Below are 16740 nucleotides of genomic sequence, written 5' to 3'. Positions count from 1 at the left end.
CTACATTCCCTCGGGTAGAGCAATGTTCGCAGCAGAACAGTTTGGGGCTTTTTCGAAAATTTCCAGAACGCTGACGAGAACAAACATGATGGCGGCTCCGCTGAAAGCCCCGGCCTGAGATGCCAGTCCGCACCAGAACAATGAACGCTTCCCCTCCTCGCGGAACACTCGGGCTATGGACACCTTAGCGTAGGTGAGGAAGCTTGTAGTTAACACTTGAGACATTACCTGTAACATAATACACCATTATCACCTGTCAGAATACCTACAACATAATACACCATTATCACCGGTCAGATTACCTATAACATAATACACCATTATCACCTGTCAGATTACCTATAACATAATACGCCATTATCACCTCTCAGATTACCTGTAACATAATACACCATTATAACCTGTCAGATCACCTATAACATAATACACCGTTATCACCTGTCAGATTACCTATAACATGATACACCATTATAACCTGTCAGACTACCTGTAACATAATACACCATTATCACCTCTCAGATTACCTGTAACATAATACACCATTATCACCTCTCAGATTACCAATAACATAATACACCATTATCACCTCTCAGATTACCTGTAACATAATACACCATTATTACCTGTCAGACTACCTGTAACATAATACACCATTATCACCTGTCAGAATGCCTACAACATAATACACCATTATCACCTCTCAGACTACCTGTAACATAATACACCATTATCACCTGTCAGATTACCTATAACATAATAAACCATTATCACCTGTCAGACTACCTGTAACATAATACACCATTATCACCTGTCAGATTACCTATAACATAATACACCATTATAACCTGTCAGATTACCAATAACATAATACACCATTATCACCTGTAAGATTACCTCTTACAAAATACACCATTATCACCTGTCAGATTACCTACAACATAATACACCATTATCACCTGTAAGATTACCTCTTACAAAATACACCATTATCACCTGTCAGATTACCTGTAACATGATACACCATTATCAACCTGTCAAATTACCTGTAACATAATACACCATTATCACCTGTCAGACTACCTGTAACATGATAAACCATTATCACCTGTCACATTACCTATAACATAATACACCATTATTACCTGTCAGATTACCTGTAACATAATACTCAACTATCACCTGTCAGATTACCTGTAACATGATATACCATTGACACCTGTCAGATTACCTGTAACATAATACACCATTGACACCTGTCAGATTACCTGTCACATGATACACCATTATCACCTCTCAGATTACCTGTAACATAATACACCATTATTACCTGTCAGATTACCTGTAACATAATACACCATTATCACCTGTCAGATTACCTATAACATAATACGCCATTATCACCTCTCAGATTACCTGTAACATAATACACCATTATCACCTGTCACATTACCTATAACATAATACACTATTATCACCTGTCAGACTACCTGTAACATAATACACCATTATCACCTGTGAGACTACCTGTAACAAAATACACCATTATCACCTGTCAGATTACCTATAACATGATACACCATTATCACCTGTCAGATTACCTGTACCATGATACACCATTATCACCTGTCAGATTACCTGTACCATGATACACCATTATCACCTGTCAGGCTACCTGTACCATGATACACCATTATCACCTGTCAGAATACCATCTGATGTTGTCAACTGAAGCATTGTTCTCGCCGCAGTCGAGTTCGCAAACTCGAACAAGTCAAGTAAAAAGGCAATTAATAACACGTCCCCATAAATTCACACTCAGTTTGCTGCTGCCCTTGGGCGACTTACGATTGCATGAAAAATTGAGCTTAATTGCTAAATATAAAATTTGGACATACTTATGACGTTATATGATACACCATCAAACAAACTATAGGCGTAAAAGTTAGCTGCGACTTGTATGAAAGTCCGTATTAAGACTTACAAACTTACAGCTAGCACCTCGCCGACTTTCCAATCGCTCAGGGGCGGAGAAGGACTAAGAGAGGCAAGCATAACGATGTAGCTCATGCAGAGGGTAGCGAGAAGAGTCAGCAGAACTAAGGTCCGTGGAGTCTTTGGGGGAAAGAAAGAAGCCAGAAAACAGACGGAAGGATCAGCAATGTAAGCCAAATCAATAGCCAGAGAGTAAGGCTCCATCCCGTACGGCAAGAAGGCATAAGACTGAAGAGCAGGTATCAATCCGTTCTCCATGGCTTTCACCCAACCTACAGCTACCAGTAAAACGGCAGATTCAGTTCCTGACAGAGTGTGTTCTGACAGTTTACCAATTTCCTCTATGCACTCAGCATCGTTCTTTCTCCATTTGACATTGTATGTGTTTGGTTTAGACGTTGCGATTAAGGCTGTTTTCTCAGACGACGGTGATTTCTTCGTCGGTGATGTCTTCAGGTCGTAGTTGACGTGCTGTGACTTGCAAATGGGAAGATGGTTAAGAAGAGCGAAGGATATACCGCAAAGTCCACACATGGCAGAGAGAAGACTGAAGACAGAACTAGGTGAGAAATTCGGAGCTTGATAGACGGGCTGTAGTGAGGAAATGGTGTGATTGGCGCCCTGGCCTGTGATGACGGAATATGACACATTCGTACACGTCACAGAACGGCTGCCTTGAGCGAGGCCGAGGATACTTGGCAGAAAACCACTGAATCCCTGGCCGACATAAAACGTCATCAAGTACACCGGCTTCAGCAGGTACATAAACGGAAGAAACACCACTGACGAGGTACTGTTTGCCATCGCCGAGAAAAACTGAAGCACCAGAAGTGCTGTGCTGTGTGGTTTGCCAGCAACGACTGTTGTCTCTTTCCAAAAGACAGCTAGCAGAGCGCTTGTGGCGATTCCAGTGCCAACTATCAGATAAACTATGCACTTTTCAGACAGAAAGTTGGGATAGAGTATGTGAACTAGAGAGTAGACAAGCGGCCCGACATTGGCAAGCTGTATTACTACGCTGAGGTAAGCGCCTAAATCCCAGGACTCCGGCAGGTATTCCACCAGTATGGGCATCTCCACCCAAACCCCAGTTATCGTTATCCATGTTCCACATCCAAACAAGCAAACAAGCACATGAACCAGTGCACACCTTGGCTCTAACTTACGCCAGAAATTCATCCTGGAAAACATTTTGTCCTTCATCCAGTCAGTTCTTCATTGAAATTATCCATGTTTTGCTGCTAATTATAATAATAAGACATTTCTTCACCATAAACAGAAAGCCATTGTTTTATCATCACGCGGTGTTCTAAGAGACAAATAACAACACAACTGCCTTGGGTACAGTGACATGCACCTTTATCTGTTAATCTCACTCACAGTCACGATAAATCTTCACAAGAGGTCAGTAATGAGGGCATTCTGTTATAGGCCCTATATGTACCAGGTCAAATGTATAGGCCTCAAAGTATAGGTCGCCCGGTCTGCTCTACGAAATAAAAGGAAGTCTGCCACATAACAAGCGCGTGGATGATGCACCTACACCAAAATATTGGTGTGATTTTCAAATTTTCAAACAAAGGTGTCAGTGGTCCAGTAGTTAAATTAGTTAAAGGTGTCAGTGGTCCAATAGTTAAAATTGGTTAAACATGTCAGTGGTCCAGTAGTTAAAAATGTTTAAATGTTATCAGTGGTCCAGTGGCTACAAGTGGTTAAAGGTGTGAGTGGTCCTGTAGTTACAAGTGGTTAAAGGTGTCAGTGGTCCAGTAGTTACAAGTGGTTAAAGGTGTCAGTGATACAGTAGTTAAAAGTGGTTAAAGGTACCAATGGTCAAGTAGTTAAAAGTGGTTAAAGGTGTTATCCTTTCAAGAACTACAACATGCAAGGTGCGCAGGTTTAAACCCAGCCTTGAGAAGGGGGGGGGGGGGGGGTAGATTCCCTCGATCGATTAGCGTTCGATGACGTTCGCATGGCCTTAACGCAGCTTCCACGTTCACCAATATGCATGTTGTTCGTGTTCATGTAGGTACGTTACATTTTCTTAGTCATTACTTTCTTAGGTCGATGGTTTACCATACTTTGGCTTCCTCCATTAATATAATAGCCGTCATCGTATAAGTGAAAAACTCTTGAGCATGGTGGTAATCATCAACGAATCAGTCAATTAATCAAAGTAAACAGTGCATCAAAAGTAAGTTACCCCCAAAACAATTGTTTGACATTTAGCAAGATAAAATTTTCAAAATCCAACCGATTACGCATTTGCGCATGCTCATTGGAGCACATATGTATCTAGATGGTAATCCGCGCTACAGTGTGTTGACTTGATGTCTGAAATACTGTGAGTAAAATTTCACAACGATTGAGCAAATATCTTTTTAAATGTTCAACCCAGTTTTGGGGGGTACATGCTTTTGATTCACTGTTTAGATCGTGATAATATTCTCCAGAGCTCGGCCATGAGTGGATGCCCTTGTAATGCCATCGAACTGCGTGCGCCCTATATAGGTCCCGATAAACCATTATGCGAAAAAGTTGTTTTAGTGCAGGTGCCCAGTACAAGTATTGTATTATTTTCTTTCGCTTAAAATACGATTTTACTAGTCCTTATTCATAAATTCTATCAAGTATGAGTTTTACAGATTTCTTTATTGATACACGTACATTCGTAAAGAGAAATTCAGCTTTAGAGATACAAAACTACCCTCTTCAATATACAGTTCTAGTGTATGTAATATTATCGATTCGGTCAACACTATCAACAGAGTCCTTGAGTGAAAATTCATTTTCCGTAAATGCCCTCATCAAAAGAGGCCAGATATTTACAGACATAATAATGTACAGTTTTCGTTGTATGGACAATTCAATTCGGGGAGCCTTTCGAAGGGTTCGTGGGCAGGCTGTGTGCTCAGCAGAGCAGTTTCGGGGTATATTTTCAGTCATGCTCCTTACATGTCCCACTTTAAATGAAGAGAACGCAGGTGTATAAAGTATTATTAGAAACAAAGTTTTGTGTTTCCTGAAATGTCTCCCTGTCTTATCACCCACAACCTGCGGATGGTCGTGGGTTTCCCCGGGCTGTGCCCGGTTTCCACCCACCATAATACTGGCCGCCGTCGTATAGGTAAAATATTCTTGAGTACGGCGTAAAATAACAATCAAATCAATAAATAAATCAATAAATCTGTCTCATCACCCCCAGTAACCTCGCCATTGTTCAAGATATTTGTACACATGTTGTTAATGATGGGAATGATGTAAAGCGAAAGTAGAGAACTGTGCATGTGTTTTAAGGAGTATGTTTTAGAGAGAGTAACTTTCGCAGTACGTCTTATGCCGTGCCATACCACTTCCGGTGTATATGTGGACCTCTAGATCGAGCAGGGCGGGGCGGAGCGGAACACCCGGAACACGTTAATGAGTAGAAACACGATGACACTGCCCACCACAGAGCCAATCAGTGTGACGACACCATACCACATCATAGCGCGCCGGCTTTCACCATTACACACCGTCGCTATGGAAACCCTAGTGTAAGAGGTCAGTCCAGCAGCGAGTACTTGGCTTATTATCTGAAAGTACAACAAATATACATGAATGCAGTCAATCCTCAAAGCAATTTAACACAGGCAGAGCGCAGGAGAAAGGCAGAGCAAAATAATTAGTCTTTGAAGTTAATCAGAATCAGAATCACCTTAACATTAATTATCTTGGCTCCCCATCTTCAGATTTCCACCCTCGGTGGCCCGGATCTCATCATACAAACTTGGGTTGTTGCGTGTACTCAAAAAATAGATACCATCCTACGATCGTCAGTGTGTTTATTAGAGCTTACCTCCGTTTGTAAGATAGACTTTTTAGCCTTAAATTCAGTCACAAGAACAAGCCTTGCGTATTTCCGTAATCAGTGAAGTGTTGACTGCTTCTCGATACGTGAACTCCACCTATTTCCTTACTTTATATATGTAGAAATATAATATAAAAAACTACAGCATAGAGAGCTAACCCAGATCTGCAAAATGGTCACACAAAACCGGTGAAATACCGCATCTTGTGAATTTACCTCATTTCACATAGGGTTTAACTCTAAATGTTCTTGTAAATGCTTGGTAGGAAAGTACACCCTCTCCCCCTAGAACCATCGCTTAAGCAGAATTAGGTCAATGATACAGTGGTGTCAATTACAATTTATCATACCTCACTAGTTCAGAATGACTAAAAATGTTGTATTGACCTCACAGTTAACATATGGCAGCATTACATTCAAAGGGACTAGGCCCAAAACATCATAAAATAGCAGTTCCCAAAGGAATATATGTAAGAAATAATACATATATAGTAAATAAAGCTGGTAACATGTACGAGAGAAGCAGCCAACAGATCTATGGCTGTATGTTTTCATCAGATACGAATGTTTATAATTCCACTTAATGTGGGGCTAGAGGCTTTCTCCACGACCATCTGCCCGGTTTTTTCGCCCGGTTTACTCTCACCATAATTTTGGCCGCCGTCGTATAAGTGAAATATTCTTGAGTACGGCGTAAAACGCCACCTAAATAAATCAATCAATAAAAGCGTTACTGAGATTCTTTCCTACGTGTTCTTGTGTGACAGCAAAATAGTGTGTATAATACAAAAAAGAACCTTTCAATGTTTAAACATGAAGTGGTGTGGATTACAATGTGGATTTCACGCATCGCTTGTTAAAGGATAAGACAGCGCCTGGCTAAAACATATTTCAGTCGAAAGCAGGATACTCAAGCTTTCTAAAAAGTGCCATACTTTATCATTTTAATGAAATTTCACCCAATAATATGCAGAACAAAATGTTAACAGTACAAATGGATGATGTGAGTCGTGGAAGCCATCTTGAGAATTTTATCCAATCAAGCACGTTGTAATCAGATCGCGCAGCCTAAGTTGTGACTCAGCCTTTACCCATTCACACCATAAAGTGACATATGATAACACAGAACTACTGCATAAGACGTCATTTTGAGATCGTTTACAAGGATATAGTTACGCGTCGCTAAAAGGTCATTTCATACAGTGTTAATTGAGGGGCAGGTTTGTATACGGTCCGTATCATACAAGCCGTGTCATACCACAGACGTAAACTGTTGATTTACAAGCCGTGTCATATTTAATGACAAATCACAAATTATGTCAGACAGTAGTATATACCGTCTCGGCCGAAACCACATTCGCCTCCTCAAATACAATTTTTGTCGTTCATTTTAGCGTTTATTCAGCACTTTCTAAATAACATATATCAGAGTCAGTGCAAAACTCATTAAGTATGCCGAAGGTCTATGAGAATAAGAAGACGAGATCTCACAGGACAGTACTTAAAAATAATTAAATCTTATGATATAAGACTGAAACAAGAGAGATAATAACAATTTTGAAGTTGTTAATTATCCGGACATTAATATGCCAAAAGGTGCTGCATGTGGCGTACACATTTTCCGCGCTGTAGCATTTGTTAGATTCATTGTAAAATGTAACAATTTTACAGTCATTGACTAAAATCTTAGTGTGACAATGATAAAAACTCCTTCACTCTATGATTTTTAAATCCTACAGTGAGCAGAACATGTTGGTTAATAAGGAGAATATAAATTTATAATATAATTGATACCTCTATTTTTACACGACCTGGAAAGTATTCATTATATACGAGTTTGATTTCGATGTCTCACCTAGAATATCGACAGTTCTCTGTGTATCACTGCAGACTTCTCTCTTACATAATACCGTCTTTATTTATCATTTATATAATGATGTCTTACATATTTCTTTGAGAAATGTTGTTTTGTTGTTTCTGGAAATGCGTGTCGGTATTATGAATACCGAATGCTGTGCCGAACCTTTACGACGTAAGGTTCATATAAGGTTGCATCGTGCAGAATTTCTACAGTCACGAATAAGTTGCAAAAAGGTTCGGGAAATCTGCAAATGATTTGAAATTGAAATTGAATTTTCGTGAAAAAGGGCGAAAAAGGTACAAGAAAATCGGGGAAATTCATAAATGATAAGCACTTCACTTCTATTGTATCGCTATTTCGTATTCATTCGCAAGTACCTATTCTGCCTTGATCGACTGATTTGGAGAATCGCCACCATTACCTTACATTTACCACTGCAATCGACACCTTCGCGAATATTTACGAAACTTTTACAAATACTTACGAATAATTACTAAATTACGTCCAGTTACAAAATTTTTGAACTTTTTGAAATTTTCGTCAGCATAAAAAATAGAAAACAAATTTATTACGAAAACTCACAATCAATACGAAAGACCACAGATGCAAACATGATTCCATTACGACGTCAATTTGTAACGATTTGCAAAAAATTCGATGAAGTGTGAACGGGGCTTTATACGTGGAATACGAAATTCTCGAGTGTTTCCTGGTTTAAACATGATCTCGTCACGATATTTTTGCAATAGTGCCGAAGTAGCGCTTAGTCATACTCATGCATTCACGCTTATAGTGTGTGGCTTGTCATGCAGTGTACAGTGAAGTACAGATGGGCCCCATGTCGGTATATTGTGACTGGGGGATGTCATGACGTAATATCTGTTGTCTTCGTCGTGGCGTTTCATTGATGCAGAATTATGTCAGTATTGAGATCATCATGACACTGTAACTGCTTGTATGCCCAAAGCTAAATGTGAATCAAAGCAAGAAAACAAAGGAACAGTAGTATGTGCAACTATTTCGTAGCTGATTCTGCTGACTATGGAAGCCGATAGAGGACATCCTCGGCCTTTGTAATACAGGGCAAGGCAGCGAGGTAACAAAGTAGCAAAGCGGGGTAACGAGGTACCAAAGCGAGGTAACGAAGTAGCGAGGTAGGGATGCGAGGCAGCAAGTTAGAGATGCGAGACAGCGAGGTAGCGAGATGTCCTCTTACGGCTTCCATAACTGACCTAGTTTATTTTGATACTGGCTTCATGTTCATACATCGAAAGCTCTACCCTCCATTCACAACATTAATAGTTACAATAAAGCAAACATACCGCCAGAGCGTCTCCCGATGGCTTTCCGACGAGGATGGCCTCGGGTCCAAGGGAAGCCTGCACGAAGATATAAGCGGCAACCAGCGAAGACAATAGCGCCAGGAAGGCGAGGGTGCACTTGGACTTGACTTCCACGAAAAAAAACCAAAAAACAGGCCAGGGGGGAAGCAATCTGAGCCAGCGTCACGGCTAGATGGTACGTGTCATTACCGTACGGGAGACAGGCGTAAGGCTGTACGGAGAGTAAAGCACCAAACCACAGCCCGTGAACCCAGGCTGTCAGCATCAAAAGAAACCCGAATTCACCTCTGCTTATAATGATCAAGGTCCTCGTTTTTGTTCGCATATCACTGAGTTTCTCTTTCAGACTTTCATTGGTGATGGAAATCCCTTTCGAGTTGTCAGTGGTGGATGAGGGGTTGACTCTATCAAGATTGAGCACATCCTTAGTACGAGACAGACTCAAACTATCCTCCGTACTTCCCTTCGGTGCCTCTGTGACAGGAATCACCTGTTCACGTTTACAGTAAGGATGGAAGTTCAGTAATGTGAATGACACAAAAGATATACTCACCATCACAAAGAGAAACAGGAAAAAGTCTCTGGGTGGAAACCTCGGTGGGAGGTATTCCGGCCGTATGAAGTAACTAGTGATGTTCAACCAGGTACCATCGTTTAGTTTTGTGGTATTGGTATACGAGGCATTTCTGCAGGTCATGACTCCTATACCCTGTCCAATCGCCACAAGGCTGGGCAGCAAGGCGCTTAGTCCAGTCCCTATGAAGTAAGACGCCATGTAGGGTGCCTTGAAGAAGGACATATATGTAAGGAAAACGATAGAGGTGGTGCAGTCCCCCATGGCTAGGAAGAAGTTGAGGACGAGTAACGATGTACTGTGCTCTTCTCCACCGATTTCTGTCGTCCATTTCCATAAAAAGGCTAGTAGCAAGCAGGCTGCTGCATTCACGAACAGTACGATGACGATCACAGGCCTCTCCGAGATGATTCGAGGTGCCAGCAGATGGCCAACAATGTAGAGCAGGGGTCCGATGTTTGCCACCTGGATGATGATGATGAGGTAGGAGCCCAGGTTCCACCCCTCGGGCAGGTGCTCTACCAAGATGGGCAGCTCCACCCAGACCCCATTGATGTCCACCCAGGAGCCAATACCGAAGAGAACGACCAAAATATGGACGAAGAAGGAAGTATTACCTAGGATGTTACAACACCGCATGGTCACGATGACGGCAAGTCTTAAAGTAAACTGAATGTTGTTGTGCAGCGCAATAAGCGTGAAATTATAAATATATTTAATAATAATAATTACTTATGTATTCATCAGTGCATGGCGGCTGACGGCAAGGTCTTCGAGAATTGAAAGGAAAATGTTACAGTCATTAAATAACAGGGAATTGAAACAGACCAACAGAGCATGACTAATTGGGAGTCACCATTTTAAATTCAGCTCCACCCCGAGATATCGTCCTTCTCTTTGGGCTTCATCTGCCTATATACCTGCATAAACACTTCTGTGTACATGTAAAGAGTACATGAAGAGTAATATCAGAGGAGTGACTGCTAGTTGGCAGATAATCAGAAATCGAATCCAGCCTCTTGTCAGTTTACCTTAGCCAGGGTTTTATTCTAACTGTACATGCTTAAATAGCGGACACACCTACGTCCTCTTGTACCATGACTTAAGCAGAATAAGTCATAAATTTTCAATGATATTAATTTCATTTTATTAAACGTCACTCGTCTAAATCCAGAATGACCCAAAATGCTGTGTTTTCATTACATTTAAGGTACAATATCTCTCTGGACACGCCCACATGTTCTTCCTCCTTCTGACAAAACATAATCCCAGCTCCCCTTGATGATATGCCATAAAAGGCTTTAGTTTATTAAAACAGAAGGTGCAGACATATGACACATTTGAGATGTGCATTATTTTATGAGATATGACTTTTATTCTTAACATGCGTCGTTCAAAGTAATTTACAGATGTTAGTGATTTAACCGCGATCAGTGATGCAGTGCTGAAGAAATTTCCGTTCGTCCTCTTTCGTGGTTTGCTATAAGAGTATTCACACTACCGAATAGAATTGTGTCACGAATGATTGTATACTATTGACTGTTTTCTTTTTTTTTTTTTTTGTTAATCCTTAGCTTGTTCGGAAGTTATGGAGGTTCCTGTGATAACACCCTGCTGTGGTCATTCCATTTGCACTGTGGTTGCTTCAGTGTGACAGGAATTGCAGCACCAGGGACCAGATTTGTTTACGTTGACCCGGTAAATGTGTGAGCATGTTTTATTCATCCTACAATGCCTAATGCGCATGTCTTTAAGACAAATTGATATGCACACCATGAGTTCCGTGGTGTTGTCTTAGCTCACTACCTCACCATGTCGTGACGGTCCTTCAGTCCATTTCATTTGACACACAATGCAACATCTACATATTATTATTATACCTCGTACAGTGGTTGTCGATTTTCATTGCTTAATACACGGTCACATGATATTCCACAAAACAATGATGTACAACAATAACGTGTTCAAAGAGCATTTATCTCCCTTTGTGTGCTCTCTGAGGCCTGCTTGTTTATAAAGTAAATATCTGGCCGATGGCTAGCTGCTGCATGGACCTATATTTCGGGGATTTATACTATCAACGTGGGCAGGTGCACTGTTTCCTTTTTCGAGTTAATAAAACGGGTGCGCTCCGTGATACCGAGCCTCCGAACCTCCGTGGCTCAGTTGGTTAGTGCGCTAGCGCAGCGTGATGAACCAGAAGCCTCTCACCAATGCGGTCGCTGTGAGTTCAAGTCCAGCTCATGCTGGCTTCCTCTCCAGCCGTAAGTGGGAATGTCTGGCAGCAACCTGCGAATGGTCGTGGGTTTCTCCTGGGCTCTGCCCGGTTTCCTCCCACCATAATGCTGGCCACCGTAGTATAAGTGAAATATTCTTGAGTACGGCGTAAAACATCGTAAATAAATACCTCAAAGAAAAAGGCTAGGGTTGACAGTGTTATTACGAACAGTAGCTTTGCATTTCCGTCAAAATTCTTCAGTTCAGATAAATTGAGATAAAAGATTATTATTATAACAGAAAAAATTATGTCACACCCGAATAAAGGCAATTTTGGTAGCTAGTATGACTGATTTGACAGAAAGCTGAATACAATCGACAGGCTAAAAGAAAAAGACTATAGTTATCACTGTGTCGTCACTGTTTCGCCGGCCTTGTGTGACAACATGTTAATTATCACACTGTTGTCACTGTTTGGCCGGCCCAGTGTGACAAGACCATATTTATCACACTGTCATCACTGTTTCGCCCGCCCTGTGTGACCAGATGCAAGTTATCAAACTGTCATCACTGTTTGGCCGGTGTTGTGTGGCCAGACCATAGTTATCACCGTGCCATCGCTCTTTTCTTGTGTGACCAGATGCTAGTTATCACACCGTCATCACTGTTTCGCCAGTGTTATGTGACCAGATGCTAGTCATCACACTGCCATCCTAGACTATATTTATCACACTGTTGTCACCCTTTGATTTATTTTTCATTTTAAGTTTGAAAATCACATAGATAGACGGCAAACAAACGCAAGAATGAATGTCGAAATCAGTTTATAGAGTGGTGTCTGTAGAAGTTGTGTATCTGGCTCTTGAGGTCATGGAGGACGGGAATGCCTTATCACCAGATACTCTGGATTTTAGTTCTGTCCAGGTACGCTCATTCACACAATAGGCCAAAAAGATCATAACGCCTTGACTCCCTGTCAAAACGGTAAAAACGTACTCTAGTACAGTAGACTGTAAAATGGCAGCCAGAATCCCGAATATCCAAGTAAAGCCGAAAAGCAGGGACAACTTGATGTAGACAAAAACATGTTGCTTTTTCGATTTGTTGGAGGCTTCCGTCATGTCAGGCACTGATCGTATCACAAGGATTGTCTTCGTGAAAAATATAGCGTTCAGGACAAGAATAAGACCTAGTGGCCCGATAAAGAAAACGCCAATTGCCAAGGGACTATGCAGAAAGCAAATGGTCCCGCCGTATCCGAGGTCTCTTCCTTGGCTTTGAACCGTGTGTGTTACTAGACAAGATGTAATGGTTATCATGGGAACGAAAATGCTACATAGTGTGTACATCATCAGCCTTTTCAAGTCTCTTTTACTATCGCCGACGTAAGCTCGAACACTTGTGAAGACGTTGTACATATGGTATGCAGAGACCAACATCCAAGTAAATGAGGCTATCCAGAAATAGTGAAGAAGTACTCCAAACACCTGACACAATACGACGTTTGTCGTCCGATTAGATGTCGTCAGGAAGAGAAGATGAGAGCAAAACAGATGGAATACAAGCGCCATGCTGTTTTTTCCAGGCAACGTGCGAAGTTTTGGTATTGCGCAGTAGGTGAGGAAAGTCAACAATAGGCCGACAAGAGATGAACTGATGCAGATCAGGGACACGATGGAGAGAGCCATATCTTGAGCATCCCTTACTGGATCTGTTTTGTCCCCAAATATAACTTGAGTGATGTTGGCGATGGTGTCCACACAGATCCTTAGGACTCTTCCACAGCAACGGAATTCGTTTAGGTTTAGCGAAAAGGAATAATTTTCGAATTCCAAAGTGTACGTCAGTGGGTCGAATGTAAAGTTTTCCTCGAAACGATCAGAGTATTCGACAAACGGACAATTTAGTGGTATGGTTTGATACGTCACATTCACGAAGCATTCAGAACGATGACATTTGGGAAATTTCTCAATTGACATTGAGAAATCTTCAGAAATGTTGGTTTGAAGTTTCATACCCGTTGGACGTTCAAACGGTCGTGGACAAAAGTATGGTCTGCTTAGTAATGGGATGAGTTCTCTAGAGACGTTAAAAGAGAAATCCTGAGACAAAACATTGGACAAAGTCTTTTCTAGTTCTGTGGAATTTGCCTGACCGTGTGTAAAGATTTCTCCGCTGACAGTAACGAGCTCTCCTAGCTCAGTCATCTCATATTTCTCATCTTTACCAATGTAGAAGGAAACTGTTAAAAGTGTGACGAGACTTCCGGGGAAATCCATAAGCTGTTCTTGAATTGTGGTTAAGTACTGTCTCATGAAGAGTGATATCTGGGGAATGCGAGCGGAAGAGTTGACTGGTGAAAGAGTGACGTCAAACAGATATCCAATAAAATCCCCACGTTCGACAATCTCTTTGCAGATTCCATCTTTCAAGCTACTTCCATCAGAACAGGTAATATTACGACACTTGTCCTACAAGTATACAATAATAAGAATTCATATGAAGATGATCATCTAATCTGCGGTTCTTAGAATTGGTTATTTAGTTGATTGTTTTGAGCCGTGTGAAATTATTTTTTTCATTTATATCACGGCAGTTCGGTTAACTGCTTCATAAAGGTGAAATGCCCGGATGAAACGACCTAATTCGGCCCCTGATAGAGCTCCTGACTTAAAACCGTTGCATTAAGCGTACATTCAAGTAGAGTATATGTTCAGAGGACAGCGGCCAACCACAAAATCTAGTCGGACTTCAAATGAAAAATTAAAGGTATATTTAATATATACAGTTGCCGAAGGATGTTTTCTCTTACTTCCTTTAAAAGGGCCAAACTTGAGGTAATCTCAAAAAGCAATTGTGTACCGTTTTGTAGCTCACAATATCAACTACAAACGTAATACAGGTGCACAAGTTGATACATGTTTAAAGTGTAAGCACATAAAGTGAGTAAACATTAATGTTCCTCTGCAACTTGTGGTTTTGAGATACACATCTTATGTGTTTTTTTATACAAGAGGGTATTTCTTTGCATATAGTTTCATTTATATCAGATTAAGTATCATATCACTATAACATCAAAATGTATCGCACTCTTTACCAGGGGGCCACTTTCACAAAGATTTCGTGCTTGTACCATATTGCACATATAGGACAATAGTTCGTTAATAGTGACGTAAAACATATCGTACGACAAATATAGGATAAATATACTTAGTACACCGCTTTGTGAAAGTGGCCCCTGTACCATAACATGTAATGTGCACAGAGCCATATTAAACTCCATATGGTCGTTAGGACCTTTTAGATCTATAAACTTAGCGGTAAAACTTACCGAGAAGGGATCAAACACCTTGTCCCTGTCACACATCCGTATTTCCTTCCCAGCTGTTTGAGGCTGTCCGGACTTTGGGTTGAAATCCAATAACACGTTCAGAGGCAGTGGTATAAAAGGACTGAGCACTCTGGTACAACCCATGGATTTGCTCAGCCTTTCTCCGTTGCAAGCAGCACAAAATATATTTCTATACGAGGTGTAACTTGCATCTTCACCGTAATAATGCAATGTGTTTTTAAAAGACAAGCATAGGTTTTCTATCACTGGATCGGAGTTTTCCTTACATGTGTTCACTTTAGAGTGGTAACATTCCCTAGGAGTTACCCCATCAGGTGGATAAGACTCTACTTCACACCATTCATCCGCCAACACACGACGCCACAAATCAGCCTTTGACTTGGCAGTGTTAAGTGCATTATTCGTCCTACAGGCGACATGATGTCTCCAAGCCTGGGCATCAGGCACATCGTGACACTGAGCACAGAATTTGTTCCTATAGGTGATCTGGGAGTTCAAAACCGACACGGGCGTGGCTTGGTCTTGATCGTTTTTATCGTGTCGCTCGCATTTATCTGCTATGATGGGATCAGTGACAGCTGGACACGAACTCACCATAAATAGATCTGATAAGTTCCCCCAAATTGTCCAATATTCCTTCGAACAGGATACGTAAGAGAAAGGAGTTGACGGGAAGTGAGGAGAGTCGCTAAATAATAGATCTGGACAGCAGTCTCCGTAGAAGTGGCACATTTCGTCACATTGACAAGGCATGCATTCAGCAATACAATGACCACTATCTGGTGTTTGGGTTTGATTGCAGAGCCGTCCAGACCCACAGATATACTTCGTAATATCTGTGGCAAGAAACCTGTTAGTGGCGGCCAGATTGAATTCATAGTCCAGTTTTGGAATGGGAGGTGTTAAGAAGTGTTCCTGGGCTCCAGTGTTCCCGTCAGTCATACTGTCTGTGTCATTCACCTGAGATATGCTGTCAGTCGCATTTGTACCGTTTTCTGTTGTCCAGGAATAAATTCTAGACGAATCAGTCTCATTTTGCCGGAAAGGGTCAGAGAGCGCCCAGAGAGGGGTTGTGTTGATGACAGTGTCATTGTTATCGGACCAGCCTAAAAACGACTCTGTCGAGTTATCTGCGGATAACAGGGGCATAACAGCCAATACCATAACTCCATTCAAAACTGTACATCTCCACAAGAATCGCCAACCAGTCGTCATGTCGAAAGCAAGAGATCTCAACCTAACTCCCCAATCATGTGGCGGTATTCGGTTATTTAAGAGGTAGTGGAGGGAGGGGAGGGGTGGAGGAGGGGTTGTGACTCCGTTGTCGTAAGAGCTGCCCTGAAATGTCAATATCACCACTCCTAATGCACTCACCACTCTCAGTACCCTGTGTATCCAGTGTGAGAATTCTTGTCCCCGAGGAGGATAGACAAGGGGATTGAGCGATTGAGAGTGGCGATTTCGAACTGCAAAGTAAACTCCCCTATGCCTCTGTTAATGTACCTCGGAAGAATGAAGTGTGTTGTTGATTTTATACTAAAATGTCAGACCAGG

The 16740-nt window shown here is 41.4% G+C and overlaps 3 protein-coding genes across 3 annotated transcripts; all 3 read right to left on the bottom strand.

Annotated features, from left to right (window-relative positions):
* Positions 1 to 3171, bottom strand: LOC135465509 (riboflavin transporter 2-like). The gene is made up of 2 exons (XM_064742748.1): positions 1990 to 3171; positions 1 to 228 (listed from the first exon to the last, which is right to left on the bottom strand). Exons 1-2 carry the CDS (start codon positions 3169 to 3171, stop codon positions 1 to 3), a joined length of 1410 nt encoding a protein of 469 aa, XP_064598818.1.
* Positions 3172 to 9002: 5831 nt separating this feature from the next.
* On the bottom strand, positions 9003 to 10256 carry LOC135465508 (solute carrier family 52, riboflavin transporter, member 3-B-like). Its single transcript, XM_064742747.1, has one exon. It carries the CDS (start codon positions 10254 to 10256, stop codon positions 9003 to 9005), a length of 1254 nt encoding a protein of 417 aa, XP_064598817.1.
* Positions 10257 to 12658: 2402 nt separating this feature from the next.
* On the bottom strand, positions 12659 to 16350 carry LOC135465507 (uncharacterized). The gene is made up of 2 exons (XM_064742746.1): positions 15166 to 16350; positions 12659 to 14305 (listed from the first exon to the last, which is right to left on the bottom strand). The coding sequence occupies exons 1-2, from the start codon at positions 16348 to 16350 to the stop codon at positions 12659 to 12661; spliced, it is 2832 nt and encodes a 943-aa protein (XP_064598816.1).
* Positions 16351 to 16740: the final 390 nt, after the last annotated feature.

This window comes from Liolophura sinensis, chromosome 5, assembly GCF_032854445.1.
Source record: "Liolophura sinensis isolate JHLJ2023 chromosome 5, CUHK_Ljap_v2, whole genome shotgun sequence".
NCBI classification, from domain to species: domain Eukaryota; kingdom Metazoa; phylum Mollusca; class Polyplacophora; order Chitonida; family Chitonidae; genus Liolophura; species Liolophura sinensis.
Note: the sequence above shows the minus strand (reverse complement) of the source record. Positions and strands in the feature narration are given on the sequence as shown.